The following is an 11,136-nucleotide window of genomic DNA, read 5'->3' as shown; positions in this document are numbered from 1 at the left end:
GGGCGCTGAGGTGCTCTGGGGGGGGAATGATATACTGACCATGATACCACGCTGGGCACTCAACCTACATTGTTGATTGCCTAAACGGAAGTGCTGGAATTTGGCAGAATTGGAATAATGACAACTTCCAGGAGATGCTGGAAGCCCCACTTCTGGCTAGGCACTCTTAGGTCTTGACCAGGCTTTTCTCTTTGCAGATGAGGAAGGCTGGGATCTAAGCTACCATGATACTGATACAGGCCTGCCATTCCTGTGACAGGGCATGACATTCCTGAGACATCGCTGACAGGTTTAATGTAAAGTGTAAAATCTGATATTTGGAAATCGATGAGATGTTTTCTAAATTATATAAGGAACACAATAAACAATAAAAAATAAAGCTTACATTTCAATTGGATCTTGGGGGCGGTAAGGGACCAGGATATTGGATAGAGGGCACTGGCCCAAAAAGGTTGAGAAACACTGCCCTAATTATTATGTCTTTCCATGACAAATGACAGAGAACATGTAGTTTGAACTTTTTTATTCATCCTTTTTTTTTAGTTCTTTTTACTTTTTTGTTTTACGAAACAAATGTTTGCAGATGTCCTATGAATAAACAACAGCACCCTTTCTCCTTAGAACGAGGGTTCAGCACCCCTCTCCTTCCAAGAAAAGAGACTCTCCTTGCCCAATCACCACCTCTCCAGATTCACAAAGTGACTCCTATTTCATGTATGTAACATTCGTTTAAGTGCATTAGTAGACAGTGTAACCTTTTTTTTTTTTTTTTTTTTTTTAATATGTGCAATAGCTGGGAACTACGGCTGATGTGAAAAATATATTTACATTGCAGCTATGATCCACATTAACTGTCTTAACCATCACTTAAGCTAGCATCAGAACCGGAGAGGGAGACAATCACAACATGAGGAGTCTCCTTTCAAACACCGCCATCTTAAAACAGCATTACCTACATCATCATCATCATCATCATCATCATCATCATCATCATCATCATCATCATCAAGATTAACTAGACTCTTTAGTCGAACCTTTTATCCTCCAGTAAGACAAAAAGGTTAGAATAGATAGAATGGTTTAAAATAAAGTTTAGTGATTGTGCTTTTAAAACCAAAGTAAAACAAGTAACAAAACATTGACGACAACACAGAACATAACAGTGCATTACAAAAACAAACAAACGACAACAAACAAACAAAATCCCAAAGTGGCACTTTCTTGGGGCGGCTAAATAATATAGCAATTTACAACATGGATGGAAATGATAAAATAATTATATTTACTGGCATAATAAAATTATAATTAGCAAAATAAAACAAAGGGAGACAAATTTGAGGTACCACAATGGGTGAATAAACAAAAGGACATCATGTATACACGTATATTTACAAGACAGTCCACCCCTCTCTGCTTGCAGCTATTTGTTACAGTAACATCTGACTGTATGGGCTCTCCAAACTTCTTATGGATGCAAGCTGAGTCATGTCAATGTCTGGAGTACAATATTACTCCATATTGCATTGGAATAAAACATAAATATACTACTGCGTATTTTGCTTTGACTCCATCGTTCTTTTATTCCCTGTCAGTCACTTTTTAATTTTCTTTTTAAATGGACATAGAAAATGATAAGTTAGAAAAAAGAAACAAAAGAAAACAAAAAAAACAATTGGTCTGTTTTCCAGATGTAGAGAAACACTATTGACGTACAGTATGAAGTCAGCCAACATGATGGTGAAATACTGAGATATTTAAAATTGTAAGAGAAACAATGGTGCTCCGTTCTCAGGACAGTTCCTGACAGTTCCTCCTGGCTATTCTTCAGCTTTCCACCATCTGTCAAACCACAGAACAAAACACAGCAGTTATTTCAATTGTGCATTCATCATTCATTGACTGCAAGTTGTGAGAAAACTGCCAAACGCAACACTGTTAAAGCAGTGGTTCACAGAAAAGGGGACCGGGACCCCCATGGCGTCCTTGAGGGGGTTCCAGGGGTTCGCCAGCTAAATGAGTTATTTTAGCATTAAATAAAATAGCATTTAAAAAATATATATTATCCAGGAGTCCTTGACATGAAAATGAACCACTGTGTCAAAGAATATCATTGCAGAAATATCTCCATATTTCAACAATTTGTGTTTTAAACTTGACTTAAACTTTGTCATACAAGACTGTCAAGCAAAACTAGTGAAACTAGCCGATCTACAAGCCCACAATGTGTCGGATTATGACGCGGTGTGAGCTTGGAGATTGCTATTTTCACTATTTCTTGACATATGTTTTTTCACCGTTGATGGCATTCAGTACCTCAAGCTCTTCATCTCCTGGCTGGAAGGCCCCTGTGGTGTTGAGCCCCATGTCTGTGGGGTTCCTGCGGCCCCCTGGACAACCCTCTCCTCTCCGTCTGCCCCCCGACCCCCGGGAGGACATGGAACTGGAAGAGCTTGGGTCCCGAGGACTGTTCACTGTTGGGAACTGGGGCCGGCAGTAGGGCAGAATGTCCTCTGAACCTGGGCGACACAAGTAAACCATGACTTTGTAGTTAACGTATGATATATTGTATATACAAACGTGTTCAGAATCTACAGCTTGGTAGGCTGCAGATAACCAACACATCATCATAGGCAACACAAAATGTATGGTTAACAACAACATAAATATTGGCTACTGCCATTGGTTAATGTCAGTATTTGCCAATACCGATATTGACAGATAACGGCAAATATCGTCCGATAGCGATATGTGGCCGATACATTGGTGCATGCAAACTGTGCTGTGTTGTACCTGGGTGCTGGCGAGCCTTGTTGCCGGCGCCGCCCTCATGTTTATTCCCTTTTCCTCCATGTGCCGTCTTCTGTCTCTCCTGAGCCTCTCTCCGCTCAGATGAACTGGTCCGTGGGTCTGATCCCTCTCTGGGCCGATATCCCCCTGATCCACCCCTCTTGTCCCTGCTCTCACTCCCCTTGGGGGACAGCATTCCCCGACCTTCGAGGACCGACTTGGAGGGGTGTGTAGGGGACTTGAGCCCGGCTGGAGGCGGAATGGGGGGAGGTGGAAGATCTGAAGGATAAACACAGGAAAAAAAGTAAGATGAACCCCAGGGATCAAAAGAGTGTGGCTTTATCACCAGGCGTTATTGCCTGGCACAGCAGATCATGGATGTGTGTACTTTGAGGATCTTCTAATGTGTACAATGTGTCACTCAGTTGTCTCACACCTGCAAGGTGACATACAAACACAGCTGCGGTGTGTGTACATCCACTCAGGGTCGTGCGCACATCCAAGGAAACCGCTCCCAAAACAGAGTAAACAGAGCGGATGACATTGGAAGAGCAGAATCCGGGGAGAGAGAATTACGAAATTTGAGTTAAGAAAGGCAAGTGAGGAGAAGGAACCAGTGAGCAGAGAGGAGTGGGGACAGAGGAGAGTGTGACGGTCAGCAGCTGGCTCCGTGACCCGCTCCACTTCCCCTGTCGATGAATCAATGCTGCCTGTCCTTGAGCCATTATTCATATGACGCCAAGCATCGGGCCGCAAGAACACTTCACACAGCCGTCTACACATAAACGTAAATGCACAGAGAGAAACGCCTGGTCTCTCCTTCGAATGACTGCGATCGATGGCTTCGCATCTTCTAATCAGCTTGCAAACGTGAATGATAATGTTGTCGGTGGCCTGGCACCGTAATCAACACCAGATTGGAAAGTTAGTGAACATAGCGAGTGCTGCCGTTCACACCCAGCATCCTGAAGGCCACGGTAAACATTTTCAACATGTGTCCGACCAGCAAAGTCTTTTAGCGGAATCAAAAGAGTTTATTTGCTTTTTGCATGCTTAGGGCTAAAGGGGGAAGGTGACGGGACTCTGTGTCTTGGCATTGGGCTACAAACTAGTGGCTTTAATGCACCTTCCTGATTATCCTCCACCTTCATCCAGCCTCTCCTGAATACAAAATGGGCCAGTCAATATCACCCGGCAGAGGGGCGTCTGCAGTTTTTTAATATCACTGCTGCCTCCTGGGTCCTGCTTTGAGTCGATCAATGCCACTGTCTGTGAGATATAGCACACTACAGGGGAGGAGTGAACAACAGTCAGATTTATGAGGGAATATAGGGAAGGACAGAGTTCGAGTCTGTATAGCATCTCCGGTGCTGCCAGGGAGGGTGTATCAGGGGCTACTGTCAGACTGCCAACTGCTATACAGCATGCCGCTTATACATTTTCCTGATTCGTTACCTTTGACAAGGAGGTTATGTTTACGTCCCTGACTCCGTTTGTCTGTGAATGAAATTTCTCATGCGGTAATGAGTGAATTCTCAACCAGCTGCTCTGGACACAAGGGTAATCTCTCAAGAACAGATTCTGTCCTGCACTACCGAATCTGTCAGCAAGGCCATTCAGAATGTGTATACACTGATAGTGGGAATGACACACCACAGGAAGTGGAGGGCTGAGTCCGGGCCAACTTCCTGTTATCCACATTGTACTGGGGCCTACCCCCAAGCCCCCAGTAAGGCTATCCAACGTTGAAGATGCCACTACCTGCTGGCGAAATGTGGAATTGCAGCACAATGGAAGTGGACGGACGTTCATGACGTCACGTGAAAAGCCCGCTAGGCTAGGCTAAACTTCCGCCCGCTCGAGCCATTGAGTTATAATTATACTTCCGGAAGTCTTCCGGGTGCTTCAAAACGCCACTGAGCAACTTCCACTGAAATGAATAGCGGGGCGGAGTGGGGCTAACGCTCCAGTTCAGTATTACACGATAACTTATATGATATTATGATTGTATGGTTTTGCTTTTCAAGCTGTGGTGGCTTAATCAAAGTAAAAGATCCGAGCCACATTCCTTCTTCAATAATGACAAAACAAAACCCTACACATAACCTTAAACCCCCCCCCCCCCCCCCTGGAACTGGAACAGAGGCAGGCAGACATTAGAGATTCATGTGACTCATGTGGGGAAGGAAATATAACCTGGGTGTCTACAAACAAGCGTGAAATGAGTAGGTCAAAAAGGGGTAAGAGGAGATAGCAGGTGGGAGTGAGGGCATGCTTCCTGAGCTGGCTCCACTTGTCTCGCTTCCATTTTATTGCCCTCTTAACTGCTGGTATTTATGTGTATTTATGCCTGTGTTGGGTAGTTTCACTCTGACCTCCATGTGGAAGGACTTCATAAGGAGTAAATCAGGGGGTGGAGGAGGGAACTAAACTAAAATCATTTACATGAGGATATGAATAAAGGTGATAAATTGTGTCTGAGCATTTGTATAGGCTCAATGGTTTCCCTTTTTTCTTTTTCTTTTTAAATTCTGCCTCGCTTTACATTCCCGTAAATTTCCTTGTCTCACCTCCTGACCACCTGACCACACATGGGTGTAGCCGTGGCTAGGATGGGGGGTTGGGCAGACAGGCAGAGGCAATATACTCCAAATGAAAAACAATCCATTCAGATCAAATGCAATCAGCCTCCGTCCATCCCCTCTCTCTACGAACAAAGATGGAGGACAAGAAGCAGAGAGCTGGAGGAGAGAATGGAGAGGGATGGAGAGGTCACTTCAAAGGGAGGGGCAGCGGATGGGAGAGAGGCAGGAGGGAAGGATGATGGTGAGAGGACGGTGGAGGATGGGATGGTGTGGGGGGATGGTAAGGATTCTTCTGCACTGATATAGCTTGTCTGGCTCCCAGTGAGCTGGATATTAAATCTCCTGTCAAGTGCTTCCAACTCACAAGGACACCTGACACTAAGAGGGGAGCCAGCACCATGGAATGCACAATGTGTATGACACACACACACACACACACACACACACACACACACACACACACACACATTATATGCAAGGTCGTGTGCACGCATCCGCCTCGTTGACGGCAGACTGCTGGGCAAGCGCTGGCGCTTTGGCATGGGGGGGGGTCAGATCAACATGGAATTCATTCTGTACTGGCCATATAAGGAGCATGTCTTGAGTGTACAGGGTTTGACGAGGTCGGATCAACATATGGAATGTCAGAACAGGTCAGCTCCATGTAGATCTAAGGGTGGTAGCGGGGACATTCTCTTGAGTGTACAGGGTTTGATGAGGGCCGGGCCTTAATTTTCGGGCCTGCACTAATAACTTTGGGGCAGGCCTGTCTAGAGTTTGAATGGACCGGTATCAGTCAAAAGGGAGACATCGAAGAGGATGGATGGATGGGGAAGCATCAACATATGGAATGTTAGAAGTAGAACCTGATCTGGCATTCCATATGGGCTTCCATATGGTCTTAATTGCGACAGCAGATCGCATCAGATCTGGGCACCATATACCGTATGGGGGCTTTCCCATGTATGGGGATTTTGAGTGATACACTGACGCAACTAAATGAAAAAAGCTTTACAAAACCTCTAACACAAAGAAAAAAAGGAGTGGCTTTACTATGTATTCATATACATATACTGTATACTCATGCTGATAAGCCTACACATTGTTTGCTTAACCTCCAACGCTAAACATTTTCTCTACTGTACAATGTCTCCCCCAGTGTTTCGTTTATGCTCATCTCCCGTAGAGTAGAGGGTGGCACTTCAATATGAGCGTCAGAGCACCTGGATCAATTTCATTAGTGGCTGGAGTGGAGAGACAGCCCAGTGTCAGCAGAGCCTGGCTAGGCAGAACTCCCCTGAGACAGCCCCCCCCCCCCCCCCCTTCCTTTGCTGCGCCATGCCCCTGGCCCCTAGCCCACCACAAGCCTGCTCAGCACCACCGCAGATTAGAAGTGATGCCACGCATGCACACACAGGGGGAAGATGATTAAAACTCTGGCTTACGACACAGACACACTCAGTCATTGTGGACAGCGCATGGTGCTACTAAAGGGTGAGCCATAGATGTACATTGCTGCCCATCTGGCTTCTTTCAGGGTGCAGCCAAGTATGTTGTTATGCTACCAGTTCCTCTTTAAGCTTGCAAGCACTGCAAAGTTATTGATTCTTCCATGTTGTAGTCTGTCAACAAATATGTAAACAACAACAGTTTATTGATGGTCCAAGATGGAAATCTGCAACAGAGGGACAAATGTGTATCCATGTTTCTAGGGTTGTAAAAAGAACCATTGGAAAAGCCCTAGCACAGGTGTGCCCAAAAGGGAGATCGCGATCTACCAGTAGATCAAAAAGGCCAGGCAAGTAGATCACATGACATGCCCCTAAAGACAATTTAATTTAAATATAAACTATTGTTGGCATCTGCCACTTAAGTTGACTTGATTCATTGACATCAAAAGGGGCCTGTCAGCTCAAACCCACAATGCAATACTTTGTTTTCAAGAGTGTTGCTGCGCACAAATGTCAGTAGAATTACAAAGTAAATACAAAATCTCTTCCCATTCCAATTGTATTTGTCTTACATGTAATGCCAGCGCCGCTATTCCAAAGCCAGCAATGGTATTATATATTTTTCGGTGGGTAGATCTTATTGAGCTGGTCATTTTGAAAGTAGCTCTCAAGTCAAAAAAGTGTGGGCACCTCTGCCCGGGCCTAGCGCATTCAGCTGAATAATTGTCCACCACATAGAACTGCACTGACACTGTCTGCAGTAATGTAAATTACGAAAATAAATTAAGTGTACCCTCGTTGTAGGCTTCACGTCTCTGGTTCCCTGGGAGGCCTACAGGATGTTGTTTTTGCTTCTTAGGAGGCCTCTTTTGTATGACCGCCGTGCTCATGTTACTGTCTGTAGACACTGGGCTGCCTGGTCGGTGGCCGGAGGCATTCATTGGGTACTTTCGTGCTGGGAAAAAAAATTAAACAAAAAAGTTTATTTCACCAATAACTATAAAAGTTCCTGAGAGGAGATTATGCGGTACAAAAGTGGAAAGTCCCACACTCCTTACCCATGGGTCCAGCCATCTCCTGGCCCTGCGTGTTGGGATACTTGGCCACTTTGAGGCCTGCGTACTCTGCGGCTGCGGCGACGGCCTGGGCGAAGTCGGCGTCCGTGAAGAAGGAGCCGTCCGACGAGCTGACGGCGCTGGACCTCCCCGACGAGACGTTGTCCTCCTCGGAGGCCGAGCCCCAGCCGTTGATCATGGAGCCCGTGACCGAGCTCTCCAGGTCGCCCACGCTGGACGCCGGCGTCTGCTGCTCGAGCCCCCGCAGCAGCAGCCTCCGCGGGTGCATCTGGGGGTGAGGGGGGTGGGCGTGGGGGTGGGTGTGGTGGTGGCGGTGGTGGTGGTGCACCTTGGCCACCTCCGCGTCAGTCTCATCGCCTTCCTCCTCCTCCTCCTCCTCTTCCTCCAGCATCTCCTCCTCCCCCTCCTCCTCCATGCCGTCTGTGTCCAGGGCCATGGGGCTGGAGATGTAGCCGTACGTGTGTGAGGGAGACAGCGGTCTGGGTGGAGGTGGGGGGCTCACGCCGTGGCGCCTGGGGAAAATGAGCATTCCGTCAATACTGGTTAATTTAATATGCAATGAATATCAAACACCTTTTCATTACATGCTTTGGGTGTCACTGTTGCAGGGGATCACGAAAGACATGCATTTTCGTCAAAAACAAAAAGCCTCAGACAGAATCAATGGCAGACAACTGTATGGTAGGTCTCACAAACTTCAGAAAGGGACAGGGACAGTCCCTCAGTTTGAGCATTTTATTTTGGCCAGGAAAAACGACTCAGCATTCATCAGAGGAATTTTTGTATTGCATGCAATGCAACCAAACTATTTGTAAGATATTTTTAGGTAATTCTCAAGCCTTTATAGAGAGAAATGGGGAAGGACATGCAGCAAAGGGCCACAGATCAGATTCGAACCGGGTTGCACAATGACTGAGCCTTAATGGTATGTGCTCTACCAGACAGCCAAACTCTTATGCATCCTCAAAGAATTAAAATGTGTACATTCTCAGGGGTTTACTGTGTACATTGAAGCTGTGCAAACCTGCGCTCGTGGCTGTCGGACGTATCCTGCAGCATGGGCTGCATCTCCTCCTGTGGCGAGGGCGTGAGGGTGGCTGTGGACTGGTGACTGTAGGATACAGCAGCGGGGGAGGACGCCGCTCCACGGACAGGCGGGGTGGGTCCCCTCTCCATCTCCTCCTCCTCCTCCAGGTCGTCTGGCTGCAGGTACATGCGGGAGGGGGGCATGGGGCACTGCATGTCTGGATCGTAGCTGTCCACATGGAGAAACAAGGCATGTTACAGAACTTTTCATATCACTCACTGGAAACAGGGAAATAATTTACTAAATATTCATGTCAAGGTTTAACGTGTATCTAGTATTAATGTATTTAAACCCGGGGTGAATGAAAGGAGAAAAAAATCTAAGGAGAATGGAATAATAAAAAGCTGTGCATTAACATGTGTGTGTGCACGTGCACATATCTCACCTCTCATCCATGGACAGAGAGTACTCCTCTGTGTTCCGACATGGGGGTGGGTTGGCAGGGGGAGGGGGCAGAAGGTCAGCCCAGTTCATTGTGCTCTGTTTGGGTAGTTTAGGGGTGCGCACTCCCTTCTTCTGTCCCTGACTCCCTGCTCAGAAAAGAGGGAATTGTTCAGCCACAGACTACTCAATGCACTGAAAAGTCCTCAGTGTTCATTTAACTCTGAGAGTGTACAAATGGAAACAAATGGACTCCTAATGGTCCATTTCATTCCATCCTATATTAAAATTGGCTTAATGGAGGAGTGGCCGGCCACCCGGGCAGCTGACGGGCAGGCGGACCATGTCGCCCCTCATGTCACCATGACTCAGGCATAACCATAAGGAGGTATGACGTACGTAGGTGTGAGGGCCGCGTACTGGCACGAACTCCAGAATCTCTAGGCTGTAATATTCTCTTCATGTCTATGAAACTGCTAAAGAAATGTATTGCAAATATATATGAATTAAAAGCCAGCAGATCATGAAACATACATTTTGCAAAAAAGGTTTCCATGGAAAAAAGGAAAAAGAAATGTACAGATGACAGCTTTATCCCTAATGGAAGCTTGTCTTTATGCGTGTGCTAAAATGTATAAATGTTCTAGTTAATGGCATGGATGCCATCAAAAACAGTAATCTTTCAACGCTAAATGTTAACCGGTGCCAAGAGAAAAAGAGAAAGGGGGGGGGGGGAATTAAAGCATTAGAATTGCGAGCCAATGGGCTGTGAGGCACATGGAGCACTTTAAAAGCTCCTGTTTAATGACTCACGCATCAAACGCAATATAAGAATAGATCCCTGGCATTAAGGTGGCAGTGTTGCATGCTGTCTGCAAGGTGCAATCATTTGTCCTTGTCTGCACACTTCGGAGCTCTGTTGAAATTATACTCCCCGGCCAGAATAAAAAATGATGTCAATTAATGACTGCATCACAAGCTAAGCAATCACAAACATCATGAAATTATATAGTCAAAAAGCCAATTGAATACAAAATTGTATGCACAACGAAAAGGATCTTGCACTTATTCTTGCTTATATTTTTAGGGATACTGATGCACATGAACATTTCCATGGCTGGATACTGATGCACATGAACATTTCCATGGCTGGCATGCATCTCGTGTCTTTCTTCCATCATTGGTGTTGTTGTTGTCGTTCACCCCATCCTTTTATTTAACAATTTTCCACTTTCTGAAGGCATCTACTTTCCATTTCTCTTCAACATAGACTGACACGGAAATTAATCAAATTACCATTTTAAAACATCATGCATTATTAGCATCTAAAAGTGATTTATTGCTTTTGTGGAAAAGTGGGATTTTTGAAATTGAGCTTCGAGGCAATGAATGTGATTAAGTGGTTCGCTGCAATAAGAATGTGAAAAAGCACAACAGAACACCAAATGAACATTAAAGTACCTCAACCCATTAGGAGAGCTGGCAGTTCGTGGAGATAAATATTGATTTCGTTACCAATGATGGCTGCTATACCACTCTTTTCCCCTCCCATTCTTACCGGAGGTACTGCTGCTGCCTCGGTCAGAACTGTTGTAAGAGCCCCCGTGTGGCTGTCGTGGGCCTGGTTGTAGGGGATGGTGGCTGGCATAGCCGGGCTGTCCCCTCCTCTGTAGCGGTCTGATAGTTGGACACAACAGGAATGTATGGTTAGCTTCACCTTGAAGGACTTTGGGAACAGGAGACGTTGGAGCAGTAGATAGAATGAAGAA

The 11,136-nt window shown here is 45.9% G+C and overlaps 1 protein-coding gene across 1 annotated transcript in view; it reads right to left on the bottom strand.

Moving 5' to 3' along the window:
- Positions 1-756: 756 nt before the first annotated feature.
- Positions 757-11,136, bottom strand: part of LOC310864738 (roundabout homolog 1-like) — a 159,621-nt gene continuing 149,241 nt past the window's right edge. Inside the window, 9 exon segments of the mRNA XM_083773463.1 lie at positions 757-1,839; positions 2,314-2,516; positions 2,791-3,066; positions 7,617-7,778; positions 7,882-8,411; positions 8,924-9,154; positions 9,372-9,516; positions 10,926-10,976; positions 10,979-11,044. Coding sequence (XP_083629589.1) covers positions 1,825-1,839; positions 2,314-2,516; positions 2,791-3,066; positions 7,617-7,778; positions 7,882-8,411; positions 8,924-9,154; positions 9,372-9,516; positions 10,926-10,976; positions 10,979-11,044 — 1,679 coding nt within the window. The 3' untranslated portion in view covers positions 757-1,824.

Source organism: Protomyctophum parallelum (assembly GCF_964188405.1).
Source record: "Protomyctophum parallelum genome assembly, chromosome: 9".
Classification (NCBI taxonomy): Eukaryota; Metazoa; Chordata; class Actinopteri; order Myctophiformes; family Myctophidae; genus Protomyctophum; species Protomyctophum parallelum.
This window is presented reverse-complemented; position numbering and strand designations above follow the sequence as displayed.